The sequence below is a fragment of the Oryctolagus cuniculus genome, chromosome 16, assembly GCF_964237555.1.
Source record: "Oryctolagus cuniculus chromosome 16, mOryCun1.1, whole genome shotgun sequence".
In the NCBI taxonomy this organism is placed as follows: Eukaryota; Metazoa; Chordata; class Mammalia; order Lagomorpha; family Leporidae; genus Oryctolagus; species Oryctolagus cuniculus.
The window spans coordinates 65,297,201-65,311,673 of record NC_091447.1 but is presented as its reverse complement, the minus strand read 5'-3'; the positions used below and the strand labels follow the sequence as shown (position 1 = coordinate 65,311,673).

The window sequence follows — 14,473 nt, the reverse complement described above, 5'->3', positions numbered from 1 at the left end:
CGAAGAAGGTGGCGAAACAGGAAATTAAAAGATGCCTTCATTTTGGGGCGAAACTGTGCGGGATCTCCGCATCAGAGGGGCTTTCCGAATGTTCCCCTTTTGAAAGAACCGTGCGTGGACTTGCGGAAACAAAATATTTTTGCACCCAAGTAAAGGTGCCTTTTCATGGCCTGTTCTGTAGCTGCCCTTGCAGGGGTCGCTCCGGCCCCTCCCTCCTGCCAGCCCGGGGGGGGGGGGTCCAGGTACCTCTAGATCTGCTGTTTGTGGGTTGATGTCTCCTGGGGTCCCAGTGCCACCCAGCATGGACCAAGCCAGCCGGGCACTCCAGGGGAGCTCCTGACGGGGTGGGGGGGGGTGGCTCCATGGGCTTTGTGCGCTCAGACACAGGAAACCCAGCCCCCCGGGGGGACCCACTCTCCCCATTCGGCACCCACGGGGGCCCCGAAATGTCGTGAGCACTCTGAGTCCCAGATCCACAGCCCCAAGCACGGGGTGGGGGAGGCCCAGGCAGCCCCTGCCCTCCTTCCAGCTCACCTGGGGATGGGGGCGGGGTCAGGCTCAAGGTTTTCTGGTACAGCTGTGGGCCCTGCTGTGCAATTACTGAGCGCCTACTGTTTGCACGTGAGAGGCCAAGGAGGGACCTTGGGCCACCTCCTGCCTCAGTGTCCTCTCCGATCCCCTCCAGGCCTGGCTGGGTCCATTCAATGAGATTCCAGGTCACCGGGGCGGGGAGTGGGGGGCAGGGGGGTGGCAGAGAGATGGGGGGTGCCGGTGGCAAACCGAGGCTCCTGGAGCCCGAGGTGGGGCGAGGCAGCGCAGCCAGGGCCCCGCCCAGCCCTTGTCGCACGCCACATCCCCACCCCCACCCCCACCCCCACGCCCCGCCCGGCCCCCCGGTGGGAGTGTTGTGATAACCCGCAGTCCCGCTTCCTCCCGGGCCAGGAAGGAGCCGGGCCGAAGGAAGTATTAAGAGGAGTCATCCAAACAGAGCCCCCGGAGCCGAGCCGGAGCCGAGCCGCGGCGAGCATGGAGCGCGAGCGGCCGTACCTGCGCGCGGGGGGCCGCCCGCACGGCTGCTGGTACTACCTGCGCTACTTCTTCCTCTTCGTGTCGCTCATCCAGTTCCTCGTCATCCTGGGGCTCGTGCTCTTCATGGTGTACGGCAACGTGCACTTGGGCACCGAGGCCGACCTGCAGGCCACCAAGGTGCGCGCCGACGACCTGTACAGCCGCGTGCTGGGACTCACGGCCACGCAGGGCAACCTCACCAAGGAGCTCAACGTGACGGTGCGCGCCAAGGACGCCATCATGCAGATGTTGCTGGGCGCGCGCCGCGACCTGGACCGCATCAACTCCAGCTTCCGCCAGTGTCACAGCGAGCGGGTGAGGCTCCCCGCCCCCCCCCCGACTCCGTGCCTCGGTTTCCCCCTGGAGGAGACGGGGCAGCCCCAGCCCCTCTCGTTCTAGGCCATGGCGACTTCGCGGCCTTTCTCTTAGGAATCATCTATGGGCAAGGCGCAGAGAGAGAGAGAGAGAGGGAGAGGGAGAAAGAGGGGGAGAGACAGAGAGAGAGAGAGGGAGGGGGGAGAGGGAGAGAGGGGGGAGAGAAAGGAAGAGAGACAGAGAGAGGGAGAGGGAGAGAGAGCGAGCGTCCACCTGCTGGTTCACTCCCTCATGGGTAGCGGGGACCCCAGCACCTGAGCCGTCTCTGCTGCCCCCCAGAGCGCGCATGCGCAGGGAGCTGGCGCCAGGAGCTGGGCTGGGACTCGAACCTGGACCCTCCCGTGTGGGGGTGCAGCTACCTTCGCTGCTACGCCAAGTCCTGGCCCAGAGCTACCTTTGAATTCACTTTTTTCCCCCTCCTATGGATCTTTGAGGCTCCCTCGTGTACCCCACGCTGTACTTGGGATGTCCTTAATCATTTTTCAAAAATGTCTCCTTGCCTGGGCCCGGCTGGTTTCTGTTCCGATAACAAAAGCCCCAAGCCCAGGAATATAAAGTGTACGGGAGAGCAGGGCTTCAGGACGCAGAGGCTCAGGGCGAGGCGCCGGCAACAGGAGAGCTTGATCAGCAGTCAGCGGCCGATCCTCGAACCCGGGGCAGTGGAGGGGGTGGGGGTTAGCCCTTCCCAAGGGTGGACGTTCTGCCCCCGCCCAAGGCCCCACGTCCTCACCCCGCGGCCGTGGGGGTGCTCAGGGCCCCCCCGGGATGCACGCCCCGCTGCCTGCTTCTTTCCCACGGCCAGCGAAGGCTGCTTGCTTGGTTTCTGCAGGTGGCTGCTATAGCATTTTCTTGAATCCCAGGAGGTAGGGGTCCCCCAAGGGGGCAGAGACAGGTGGCCTCGGGGGTAGCGGATGGGGGCCGCAGGGGGGACTGGGGAGCCTTCGCTCCTGTCACACGCCCTCGGCTGTCACCCGTGTCCCGCCCCACCCCACCAGGCGCCCAGGGCGGGGCGGGGCAGGGCAGGCCTGGGTCTCCTCTCTCCAACCTCAGCCTGGGAGCCTTCCTGCCCCCACCGTTGGGCAGGGCTGCGTCTATGCCTCCGGGCCCCCCAAGCAGGGCTCCCCCAAGACTCCCAGGTGGCACAGGTCCTCTCCCAGACCCCTGTCGTGGGATCCGTCTCCCTTCAGAACCTTGAAACAAAGCCAGTGCCCAGCTCCAAGGATGAGTCCCGACCTCCTCCCTCAGACTACAGGAGGGCCGTGCCTCCGCGCTGAGACCTCCAGGGTGGGTCTCTGCCCTCTCAGACCCCCTGCAAAATGAGGTGATTCCTCCACAAGACCCCCAATCAGACCAAGCCTCCACCCTCAGACTCTCAGGTTACGGCTGTCTCCGCCCCTCCCCCAAAGCAGTGAAGGTGGGGCTGTGTCTCCCACCCTGGAGCCCCAGGATAAAGCCCTGTCTCAGAGTAGAGTCTTGTCCCCCCAATGGGTGACACCCTCTCCCCAGGTCGGACGGGGCCCCTCTGCCTTCCCATTTTCCCAAGCGCGAGAGCCGACCCCTGCTGCCTCCAGGGGCTGGAGTCGGGGGCAGAGAGAGTCGGCACGGGGTCTCAGCCATCCCATCCGGGGTGGGAACCTCCAAGCATATCGTCTTGGCTACTGTCCCCAGTGGCCCCCGCCCCGAAAATTCTGCAGTCCTGGGGTTGGTGCGGAGTTGCATTAGGCAAAGCCGCCACCTGCAGCGCCGGCATCCCGTCCAGGTGCCGGTTCGAGTCCCGGCTGCTCCACTTCCCATCCAGCTCTCTGCTGATGCACCCTGGGAAAGCAGCGGAGGACGGGCCAAGTGCCTGGGCCCCTGCCACCCCCATGGGAGCCCTGGAGGAAGCTCCCGGCTCCAGCCTGGCCCAGCCCCGGCCGTTGCAGGCTTCTGGGGAGTGAACCAGTGCCAGGGGCCAGGCGGTCACCTCTGTCCCGTGTCCCCGTCCCGCTAACAGCTCATGTACGTAGGACACCTGCGCTACATGGCCACCATCATCTCGAGCGAGCAGCAGTGCCTAGACCAACTGAAAGAACACAATAAGAGCTGCAACGGTGAGTGGCCGGCCATGGGGCGGACTCCTTGTCCAGTGCTCCCGGCACCGCCCAACCTGCCTGGGTTGCCTTCCCTTGTCCTGTTGCTGCAGGTCTGATGGCTGAGCTGCACCAGAAAGCCAACCTGCTGGAGCTGGAGCTGATCAAGGAGAAAGCCCTGTGCGCCAAGGAGAAGGAGGGCCTGGCGCTGAGCAAGCGGGTGGCCGAGGAGCAGCTGGGAGAGTGCGTGAAACTGCGGGAGCAGCAGCAGCTGGAGCGGCAGCTGGCGGAGCAGCGGCTGCAGAAAGTGGAAGCCCTGTGCATTCCGTTTGACAAGGAGAAGTTTGAGACGGATGCACAGAGCCTCTGGAGAGACTCCATCATCTCCCGCGCCCTGGACAACTTCAACTACAACTTCTACAACCCGCTGGGCCTGGACCTGGCCTCCATCCGCAGGACTTGCGATCAGCTGCCGGCCATCATGACGTCCAAGGTGGAGGAGCTGGCCCGCAGCCTGCGGCTGGGCATCGGGCGCGTGGCCCGCGAGAACACCGAGCTGCAGCGCCAGAAGGCGGAGGTGGAGCAGGCCCTGAAGGCCGCTCTGGCGGCCGGGGAGAGAGCAGGGAAGGAGGCACAGGGCCGGGAGGCCAAGCTGCAGGCGGAGAGCGCCCGGCAGGCCCAGCTGGCCCTGGAGGAGAAGGCGGTGCTGCGCAAGGAGCGGGACAGCTTGGCCAAGGAGCTGGAGCAGCGGAGGCGCGAGGCGGAGCAGCTCAAGGTGCAGCTGGACGTTAGCAACAAGGCCCTGGACACCTGCATCAAGGCCAAGGTAGCCGGCAGGGCCGGGTGCGGCCCAGACCCGGGGCTCGGGCTCGGCGGGGGCGCGCGGGGCCGATTTTCTGCAGCGATCCAGTCCAGGGGCCTGGCTGGAGTCCACGGGGGAGCGCACGGCGCGCGGTCAGGGAGGAGTGGCTAAGACCCCCCACTTCTCGCGGGATGGCCTGGGTCAGGTCTCAGCTCCACTCCCCGGGAGGCAGCCGCGGTGGCCACCCCCCCCACCGTGGGGAGACCCGGATGCAGCTCCCAGCTTCTGGCTTTGACCCAGCCCAGCCCCGGGTGGGGGGCGCCCCAGTGGACGGCGGCTCTCTCTCTCGGCCTGGGTCTCGGCGACTTCCGAACCCATGAAGACGTTTAAGTGACAGGTGGATAAGGACACAGTCAGCTGGGGTCTGGGGTTGGCGGTGGGCTCAGGGTTGTGAGTGGTGGGCGTCTGGGGGCTGGGGGGGGTCCCCTTGGCTTCCGTCTGTGGGGTGGGGGAGGGGCCTGGGCTGGCACCCGGGGCCCGCTGGGGGTGCTGGGGTGCTGCATCCATCACTGTGCCCGTCCTGCACACGGGGGTCTGCTACAGAGGGGCGCGCCCTCCCCTCAAGGCCGCCCAAGGTCAAGGGCGGGGGCTCTGCCCATCTCCCTCAACCCTTCCTCCCACAGTCCCAGGTGGCGCTTCCGCCGAGACCCCCGGGTCCCTCCTCCAACATCCAGCCCATCGGTGAGTGACAGAGGGCACCCCCATGCCCCGGGTGTGGTGGGGGTGGGGCTTGTCTACCTGGGGCCCCGCCCCTGCCCGGCTGGAGCTCGACCCCCCCCCCCTCCCCGCAGACAAAGCCAGCCTGGAGGAGTTCAAGAAGAAGATCCTGGAGTCCTACGGATCCTCCGTGGGCATCGTCGTCCCGTCCAAGTAAGGCTCCCGCGAGTGGCTGCTGCCTTCATTGAGCGCCTGCTGTATACAAGGCCTTGGGGGCGGGGGTGGGCACGGAAGGAACCAAGACAGGGCGAGCGATAGATGAACGGGTGGGCCCGTGATCAGAGGAACTCAGAGCCTGCAATTATTAGGCGCCTACTGGGAGCCCCACACGGTTCGAAGGATTGTGCGTGGGTCACTCGCTTCATGGTGACAAGCCCGAGAGGCGGGTGAACTCCTTGGAGCCCCGCCCACCTCCCAGAGCGCCAGGCAGTGGCGGGGAGCACCGAGGGTGGCCGGGCTCTGAGCCCGTGTCACCCCCGCCTGGGGCCTGGGCTTCCGCTGGACGTCGCCCTGTGTGTGCGTCATGGGAGAAGTGACTCAGGCCAGGGCCCCAAGGGCGCCCTGTGCTCCTTCCAGGGTGTGGGGGGGCGTTTCAAGTCCCCTGCCTTCCCCTCACGCCGTGACCGTTCACCCGGCGCCAGGCAGCCTGGGGTCTTCGCTGATTCCGGGGTCAACACAGGCTGCGAGCACACTTCTGCATGCACACCCCCTCTGACGGGGAGCTCACCCCCTCGCAAAGCGGCCCTTTCTCCTCCTTTGCCCTGGGAAGCTGTGCCTCGGAGAGAGCCCACGGCCCCCCCCCCCGCGGCCCCCAGAGAGGGTCGCAGAAGGGTGTGGCGCAGACCCCGCCCCCTGCCAGCAAACACGACTTTCCTCCCCACCTGCATCTTGGCCCACGGCCCTGGTGGCAAGGAAGACGGTTCTATTCTTATCCCCATTTCGCGGAGGGAGGAAACTGAGGCCCCGGGGAAGTGTCCAGGCCCCCCGGGGTCACGCAGCGGGGAAGCCAGGGCCGCGGCTGAGAACCGGGGAAGCTCTTGACATTGTGAACCCCGCTGACGTCATAGCGCGCCGGGGGAACAATGCGCACTTCAGCCTGGGTGCCTCCTGTGCCGCAGGAAGGGGCCCCTGGGTCTCCAGACGCTGCCCTTGACCCGGTGCCCCCCCACCGTAAGCGGCGGGCGCCCTTGTGCGCATGCGCGGGCCGCCGGGGTCGAGGGGGGGGGCGACTCTGGCTACTTTCTTAGGTCGATTTTACTTCTGAGAAAGGCGGGGGGCGGGGGCGCTGTAGCGCAGGAGTGAGTCCGCGCGGCTCTGCTTCTGCGCCCGCTCCCTGCTGATGGGCGCCCCTGGGGAGACAGCCGGTGTCTGGGCCCCTGCACCTGCCTGGAAGACCCGGATGGAGCTCCTGGCTCCTGGCTTCTGCCTGGCCCAGCCCAGCCCGGGCCGCTGGGGGCGTTTGGGGAGTGACCCAGCGGACGGCAGCTCTCTGCCTGTCCGTCTCTGCCTCTGTACCTGTCCAAGAAGTGAATCTCTATAAGAGTTCATGGAAATGGAATTAAAGGGCTTATGTCCCAAGCCCCCCCAAAATATTGAAATGTGTATTCTGGGAAAAAAACGGATGCGTGTATTTCCAAAGATTTCGCCCCCAAATAAACCTGCCCTTTAATTCCGCTTCCCTGGGACTCTGGGAAGCGCTCCGTGGGCAGGGAGACGCCCGCACCGTGGACAGCGCCCCCATGGTGCCCGCGGCTCCCACACTTGGATGCCGCTGACAACATCCGCAGTTTGGCCTAAACACTTGATGTGAAAACCGCTCGCCCAGGCACTTTGTGACTTAAGATTTATTTTATTTATTTGAAAGGCAGAATTAGAGAGAGATGGGGAGTCACTCCCCAAATGGCTTGGCCAGGAGCTCCATCCGGGTCTCCCACGTGGGTGCAGGGGCCCAAGGACTCGGGCCATCCTCCACTGCTTTCCCAGGCCACAGCAGAGAGCTGGGTCAGAAGTGGAGCAGCCGGGACTCGAACCGGCGCCCATATAAGATGCTGGTGTTGCAGGCTGGGGCTTTACCCTCCGCACCACAGTGCTGGCTCCTAAACCTGAATTTCTTGAGCAGCGCTGGAAGCTGGGTGCCCCGGACACAGCCAGCAACAGAACCCAGAGCCCCGACCCCGTGGGGCTCCCGCCTAGTGGGGGATGGAAGTCTAAGTGACTGCTTGTATCTAGGGCCTCCTTGGCCGGATGCAGGATGGAGAGGAGGGCGTGAGTCTGGAACGTTCCCCCAGCGCCCAGGCACTGAGGAGTGACCAGGGACGGAGCCCAGGAAAGGTGTAGGGTGGCGGGCACAGCTCATGCAAAGGCCCTGGGGCAGGGCCGTGCCATGCGGTGCAGTTGGAGCCGAGGGGCCCCGGGCAGCGGGGTGGACCAGGCACCTGCGGCTGCCGTGGGCAGAGAGGGCCCAGCCGTCCACAGCGGGACCAGACCGGAGCCTGGGACATGCACCCCGGGGCCACGCCGGGCCTTGGTCTCTGTGCATGGCCCTGTGCCCCCCCCTCCCCCCCGCCAGCTGAGGAGGAGGAGGAGGGAGAGGAACTCATGCAGCTGGGCCCCTAGGGAAGAGCGGGGGGAGGGGGGAAGGAAGGGAGGGGGCCGGGGGAAGTGAGACTTGGCTGCGGCCCCCTGGTCCCCCACCAGGAAACAGCCCTGCGCCAACCCCTGACCCCCAGGGAAGCTTTGCCCGGCAAGGCGGGGTGGGGGGAGGGGCGGGCATTCCAGGCCCGTGCGGAAGCCGCCGGCAGGTTCTTGGAATGGCTGGGGCTCCCGGGGGAAGACCTGGCCAGGGCTTGGTCGTTGGCCCCAGAGCACTGGGGAGCCATGGAGGGCGCGCAGCGGGGCAGCCGGCTCCTTGGACAAAGTCTCTGTGGACGCAGCAGGGGGACGGCGGCGCGGTCTCAGGGCCGGGGTGGGGAGGGGAGGGCGGTGGACAGGCTTTGGGGCAGGGTCTGTGTCCCCGGAACCTTGGGGACCCCTGGGGAAGGCTGCGAAGGCGGCATCCGAGTCGGGGGCGGGGCTTGCGAGGGGGCCCCTCGGACCCTCGCGGTCCCAGGCGGGGTGGGGGCTTGGGGACGAGCTGGGAGCAGAGTGGGAGGAGGCGCCCCCCTCGCAGTCCAGCTAACCGGCTCCGTCCCATTCCCTTCCAGCTCCAGCGGCTGAGACGGCGTCGGCCCCCGAGGACGGACGACCCGGGGCGGCGGCGGCACTGGACGCGTCCACCCTCCCGCTGGGCCCGGGGCCTCCGCACGCACGCACGCACGCACGCACACGCTGTCACAGCCCCCTCCCCCACGCCGCCCCTCGCCCCCAGCCCTGGCAATGACGTCACAGGGCCGGCGCTGTCCAGCAGCCACGGTCGGTCGCACGCACGGGCTCCCGCACTCGCCGGCCGCCCCGCCCCGTGCCCTGCCCGCCCAGGCCTGGGAGGTGCGAACCGGAAACCATCGCTTCTGCCGGTCTCCAGGCTCCCCCCGCGGCGGGACTCGGCGCTGGGGCTGCAGACTGCACGGGAAGCCGCCTCCTTCCTCCCTCTCCCCCACACCCAGCGGCCCATAAATATACTCCCGACACTTAATAAATAAATGTAGTGCACCCCCCCCCCCGACGCCTGAGCCTGGTTTCTGCCAAGAGGGAGAAGACCAGAAAGCTGGGAAGAGCCGGGGAGCATCTGCCCCCAACCCCGCGTCCGCCGCCCCACCCGGGCAGACACGGAATCCCCCAACCCACAGGCGACAGAAGGGTTCCCTGAGGTCGCTCTACTGCTGCCTGGGGCCTGCGGTTAGCGGTTAAGCCTCGGCCGGCGGCACCTGTATGGGCGCTGGTTCGAGTCCAGGCTGCTCCACTTCCCATGCAGCTCCCTGCTGATGCGCCTAGGAAAGCAGCAAGTGCTCGGGCTCCTGTGTCCACGTGGGAGACCCGGATGGAGCGCCTGGCTCCTGGCTTCAGCCTGGTCTGGCCCTGGCCGTTCTGGCTATTTGGGGACTGAACCAACAGATGTCACTCCACAAATGGCTACAACGGCCGGAGCTGAGCCGATCAGGAGCCAGGCGCTCCATCCAGGTCTCCCACGCAGGTGCAGGGGCCCAAGGACTTGGACCATCTTCCACTGCTTTCCCAGGCCATAGCAGAGAGCTGGATCAGAAGTGGAGCAGCCGGGACTCGAACCGGCGCCCCTATGGGATGCTGGAACTGCAGGAAGAGGCTCGATCCACTGAGCCACAACTCCGGCCCCCCGAGATTTGTTTTAACTATGCAGTTATCATTTGTGGCTTTGGCTTCACGGAGCCTGCAAACTTCCCCGGGAGCTGGAGGCAGCGGGAGCCGAGGTGTCAAATCCTGGACTGAGTCGGGTTGTAGGAGCAGCCGGGCCGACCTTGGGGTGTGAGGGCGCTGCGGCTTCCAGGGCCACACACCAACTCACAGCCAGGGCCAAGCAGATCGGAAGAAGCCGGGAGATGGGCTGGACGCAGCAAGAGGGAAAAAATGATGGGAAAAGCCACAGCGCCCTCTGCTGGTGGGAATGTTGCAGACAAGAGCATCTTTCCCTCCTGGGCTGGTGGAAGTGCGGCTCCTCTCCTGCCCTTCCAGGAATGAGTCTGGCCACACGGACTAAAGAGGGAAGCTGCCGGCATCCCACACGGGCGCCGGTTCGAGTCCTGGCTGCTCCACTTCCTATCCAGCTCTCTGCTGGTGCATCCTGGGATGGCCCGAGTGCTTGGGCCCTGCACCTTGCCTGGGAGACCCGGATGGAGCTCCAGGCTCCTGGCTTTGGAGATGCACAAACCCCTGTAGTCCGTGTCCCTCCCCCTTGCCTGAGTGGGGGAGGGTGAGTCACCCTGGCACAATGACAAAGGAGCGAGAGATTTCCGGCGCTGGCTGCAGGAAACATGCAGGAAACACTCGGCTGGGGCCTGGGGCGGGGGACCACCAAGTCCCTGACCCCCCACGGATGCCACGGGGAGGGGGAGGGGCAGCCAGCCGCAGGGCTCCCACGCTCGCCCAGGTCTCTGGCCCCTGGGGGTAGACCAGCTGCCCTTCGACCTCTGACCTCCGACCTTCGAGTCTTTGCAGAGCACAAGCGACCAAGCCCCTCTGCGGCTCACACACCCGCCATGGCTGCCCATGTCCCAGGGACAAAGTCCACCTCCTCAGCCCGGACATTCCAACCCTCTGGTCAGACACCCCAAGCTTCATGGGGCTCTCAGATCAAATGCCTTTCCCTTGCCCTCCCCCAAGTCTTTCTGCCAGGCCTGGCTTTAGAAACCTCCTCCTCCAGGCAGCCCTCCCTGATGTCCCCAAAGCATCATCACTCCTCCTCTCCAACCCTGACCCTGGAGGTGCTGGGGGCTCCTGGCCGCGCAGGAGTTGCTGGGTGTGGGGGGGGGGCATCGGCAGAATCCAACGCCTCCCTGGTGCCAAGGTCCAGCTGCAGGGTGAGGCCTACCTCTTGGGATTTCCTGCAGCCTCTAAAAATAGTCCCCACGGCGGGCGGCTTCCCACAAACCATCTCTCCCTTCTTGGAAAAAAGGGACGGTCGCCAAAGGCCTCCGTGCAGCCGTGTGCAGGCCCTGGGAGTCAGGGGGGGCAGAGGCAGGCACCGTCCGGCAGCACCCAGGCCTGTTCTCTTCCGGGAAGCCCTCCTGGCATTCGCCACTCAGACCCCACTCCTGTTGCACCCCCTCATTCTTGCCTCTCTGGGTATCAGTTTGTTGCTCTGTAAAATGGGTTGCAACGGTATCGGGTCCCCCCTTTTCTCCCGGTGCGGGGTTGGGGGGCGGCCCGGGCGCTGGACAACCCGGACTTGGAGCCCTGGAGGTTTGTGGCAAAGCGCCTGGTTGCCAGGCGCCACCTCGGTGGAGCGGGGCGCCCTCTGCCGGCTGGTCGGCGGTACTTCAGGTGCGACCCATCGGCGCCCTCCGCCCTCTGCCAGGGCCACGCAGGCCCCCTGACCACGCAGAGCTCCCACCTGCTTCCAGGCTGAAGCCAGGAGCCAGGGTCTCCCTCCGTGGGTGGCAGGGACCCCAGCACTTGAGCCGCACCTGCTGCGCCCCAGCCCCAGAACAGCCGGGATTCGAACCCGGGCTCTCCCATAGGGGCTGTAGGTGTTCAGTACAGAACCAGCGGATGGAAGACCCCTCTCTCTTTCTTTCAAATAAATACATGCATCTTTAAAAAACAGAATAATAAAGCTTGTAAAAGGGAAGTAAAATTTATATACAAAACGCACATTGGGAAGGTGCACCTGCCACCACGCATGCGCACACGCACGCAGGGGATTTTCGGGGCAGGGGCCTGGTGGCAGCGGCCCCTCTGCTCGGAGCCGCCCCCAGGCGCCCCTCACTTGCCCACGCAGAAGTCCCGGAAAATGACATCCAGGATCTCCTCAGTGCCCCCTCCGCCGGCGAGGCGTGACAGGTGGCCCCGGGCGACCCGCAGCGCCTCGGCCGCCAGCGCCAGGTCGCTAGTCCCCTTATACCGGCCCAGGGCGTCCAGGCAGCCCTGCAGGTGATGCTGGTGTCGGGCCCGCGTCAGGAGCGGGGGGCCTGTGGCGGGATCCCCACACCTGCAAGAGACGAGACGCACCCATGGCCACCGTGCTTCGCTCAGCTGGGGAGGGGGGCTGTGCCCATGCTGAACATGCGCACAGAGGCCGGGCTCCCTGTTGGGGGGGGGCGGGGCGCTCACACGGCAGCCAGCTCCGCCTTCAGCGCCTCCAGGAGCCGGTCCAGGCCGGCTCCGGTCAGGCAGGACAGCAGCAGGTGCGGGGGCAGCCCCGGCCGGGGCTCCGGGCCGGCGGCGGGCAGCAGGTCCGACTTGTTCAGCACCAGCAGGAGGCGCTGCCCGCTCCCCCCGGGGCTCTGGGCTGCCCTGGGGGCCACGACGGTGTCCAGGAAGTCGCGGCTGGCGGCGGAGGCCAGGTCGGAGGCGTCCAGCACGGCCAGGATGAGGTCGGCCTGCTCCAGCCTGGGGAGGAGGGGGAGGCCGCGGCTGTGACCCCAGGGCGGGTGGGCGGAGGGCCTGGGCGGGGCCGACGCGAGGGGCGTGGCAGAGGGGGCGGGGCCGGAGCAAGGGGCGGGGCCAACCTGGGGGGCATGACAGTGAAGGGGCGGGGTGGGGCGGTAGGGGCGGGGCCAGCGCAAGGGGCGTGGCAGACAGTGAAGGGATGGGATGGAACATGAGGGGGTGGGGCCGGCGCGAGGGGTGGGGCAGAGGGGACAGGACCGGCTCAAGGGGCGGGACAGACCATGAGGGGTGTGACAAACTGTGAAGGGGTGGGATGAAACGTGAGGGGGCGGGGCAAGACTGCGGGACCGCCCACCTCTCCTGGGAATGAGGATTCCAGACAGGACTGCGGGGGGGGGGGCACCTCCCCCCACCTCTGGGAACCCCAGGACGCAGAGAGGAGCCCCACCTCTCGCGGGCCCGCCGCACACCCTCCTGCTCCACGGGCCCCGCGCCCTCCCGCAGCCCCGCCGTGTCGCTCAGCAAGGCTGGGAAGCCGGCCAAGTCCACGGGGGTCTCCAGCACGTCGCGGGTGGTCCCTGGCTCGGGGGACACGATGGACACGGGCTTCCGGCCTGCGGGAGGGGGGCCCGGGGAGGTCTGAGAAAGGGGTGGGGCTCGGGCCAGAGAGCTCCGCCCAGCCGCCACGCCCCCTGCCCGCCCACCTGCCCGCCCGCCCCTTACTGAGCAGGTTCACCAGGCTACTCTTGCCGGCGTTCGGGGGGCCGGCGACCACCACGTGCGCCCCCGAGCGGAGCCTCTGCCCGCGCCTCGCGTCTCGCAGATGTGCGCCCAGGGCGCCCTCCAGCGCCCGCACTGCCCGGTCCGCTGCGGCGAAGCAGAGGGGAGCGAGTGAGGGGGGTGTTGAGGGCTGGGAGGTGCCTGGGGTCCTGACGTCCCGCCCCCAGAGGGACCCACCTTGTTCCAGAACACCCTCTTCAAAGTGGTCATCCTCGCCGAAGTCGATATAGGCCTCCACGTGCGCCAGGGCCTGCGGGTGGTCAGGGCGGGGGTCCAGAAACGAAGAGGCCACCCGCAATCGGCCCATGGCCAGCCCACCTTAAAGGGCCCGCGTGGGTGGCTCAGGCGCGGGAGGGGGAAAGACAGGTGCAGGGCGCCCAGGCGGGGGACGGCCCGGCTGGGCCGGGCCGGGCTGGGGTGGTCTCAGACGCAGAGAACGGGCAGGCAGGGGTGGGGACTCGCCTGGGTGAGGGTCTCAGCCCAGCCGCGGCACAGCTGGCCCAGCTCCCCCTCCAGCTGTCTGAGCGCCTGGCGCCGCTGCGCCTCGGTCTCCGCGTGGATCAGGTCCCCCAGCCCCTCCACCTCGGTCAGGGTCAGCTTCCCGTGGGCAAAGGCGCGCCGCGTGAACTCCCCGGCCTCCGCCGGCCGTAGCCCCGGTACCCTGCCTGCGGGGAGGCCCCGGGGGTCCTGAGCTCCCTGGATCCCCTCCCTCCCCAGGCCCTGACCCCGCCCCAGGCGCCCCAGGGCGCGCGGCTCACCCAGGGCCTGCAGGACGCCGCTCACCACCGCAGGGCCTCCGTGCACGTGGAACTCGGCGCAGTCCTCCCCCGTGAAACTCTGGGGACCTGACGTGGCCGGGAGAGGGGCGTCAGGAGGCGGGGGGGGGGGCAGCGGCGGCGGGTTCAGGATCTGGGACCCCTCCTCACCTGGGAGCCACAGCACGAGCGCGCGGTCCAGCGGCTCCCCGGAGCGGGGGTCGCGGAGCAGACGCAGGCTGGCGCGGCGGGCCGGGGGCAGGCTCCGGGGAGCCGTGAGGCTGCGGAGGGCGTGGGCGCTGGCGGGGCCGCTGGTGCGGATCACGGCGAGGGCGCAGCGGCCCTGGCCGGAGCTCAGCGCGAAGATGGTGGCTCCGGACCCCGGGGCGCCGCTGCCCCGGCGGGCGCACGCCCTGGGAAAGGGGAGGAGGCGACTGAGCCAGCGCATTCGGCCTCCAAGGAGCAGGTGCACCCGGGGCTGGGCGGCTGCGGTTCTGAGGCCGGAAGGTGACCCCCGGCGTGGGCTCTGCGGCAGGGGGATGGACAGATTGGGCCTCCTGGACCTAGGAAGCGAGCCCGAGGCTCTCACTCCCCCTCCCCCGGGTCGCCCCACCTGGGAGGCCCACGTGCCGCCCGCGCCGCCAGGGTCCACAGCCCCCGCCACATGGATTTGGAACCCGCGACCGTCCTGCCCAGCCCTCCTGCGCGGCTTCAACTTCGGGCAGGAGGCCCCGCCTGCTCCGCGACCCGATTGGGAAAGTGCTCAGCGCTTCTGGACGACCATTGGGCAATTTGTGAGACGTCCCGCCCTCCCGCTGGACGTCTTT

The 14,473-nt window shown here is 67.5% G+C and overlaps 2 protein-coding genes across 4 annotated transcripts; one reads left to right on the top strand and one right to left on the bottom strand.

The window, feature by feature from the left end:
• Positions 1-922: 922 nt before the first annotated feature.
• Positions 923-8,744, top strand: PLVAP (plasmalemma vesicle associated protein). The gene is made up of 6 exons (XM_070058966.1): positions 923-1,383; positions 3,437-3,533; positions 3,626-4,338; positions 4,998-5,055; positions 5,166-5,244; positions 8,295-8,744. Exons 1-6 carry the CDS (start codon positions 1,027-1,029, stop codon positions 8,305-8,307), a joined length of 1,317 nt encoding a protein of 438 aa, XP_069915067.1. The 5' UTR covers positions 923-1,026; the 3' UTR covers positions 8,308-8,744.
• A 2,593-nt stretch (positions 8,745-11,337) lies between these two features.
• On the bottom strand, positions 11,338-14,400 carry GTPBP3 (GTP binding protein 3, mitochondrial). 3 transcript variants are annotated; one of them, XM_070058952.1, is made up of 9 exons: positions 14,260-14,400; positions 13,818-14,059; positions 13,650-13,736; positions 13,354-13,556; positions 13,069-13,141; positions 12,835-12,978; positions 12,560-12,725; positions 11,833-12,111; positions 11,338-11,710 (listed from the first exon to the last, which is right to left on the bottom strand). In XM_070058952.1, the coding sequence occupies exons 1-9, from the start codon at positions 14,310-14,312 to the stop codon at positions 11,485-11,487; spliced, it is 1,473 nt and encodes a 490-aa protein (XP_069915053.1). In that variant the 5' UTR covers positions 14,313-14,400; the 3' UTR covers positions 11,338-11,484. The 3 variants fall into 3 exon arrangements, with proteins under 3 accessions (XP_069915053.1, XP_069915054.1, XP_069915051.1); XM_070058953.1 differs by having other exon boundaries at positions 13,818-14,172; positions 14,260-14,388; XM_070058950.1 differs by having other exon boundaries at positions 12,835-13,141.
• Positions 14,401-14,473: the final 73 nt, after the last annotated feature.

Coding starts and splice junctions, on each gene's coding strand:
- PLVAP (XM_070058966.1), top strand. CDS start 1,027: ATGGAGCGCGAGCGGCCGTACCTGCGCGCGGGGGGCCGCCCGCACGGC. Junction 3,534..3,625: donor ACACAATAAGAGCTGCAACG/GTGAGTGGCCGG, acceptor CTGTTGCTGCAG/GTCTGATGGCTGAGCTGCAC. Junction 5,056..5,165: donor CTCCAACATCCAGCCCATCG/GTGAGTGACAGA, acceptor CCCTCCCCGCAG/ACAAAGCCAGCCTGGAGGAG.
- GTPBP3 (XM_070058950.1), bottom strand. CDS start 14,312: ATGTGGCGGGGGCTGTGGACCCTGGCGGCGCGGGCGGCACGTGGGCCT. Junction 13,557..13,649: donor CGGCGTCCTGCAGGCCCTGG/GTGAGCCGCGCG, acceptor GCCTCCCCGCAG/GCAGGGTACCGGGGCTACGG. Junction 12,112..12,559: donor GTGCGGCGGGCCCGCGAGAG/GTGGGGCTCCTC, acceptor CCTCCTCCCCAG/GCTGGAGCAGGCCGACCTCA.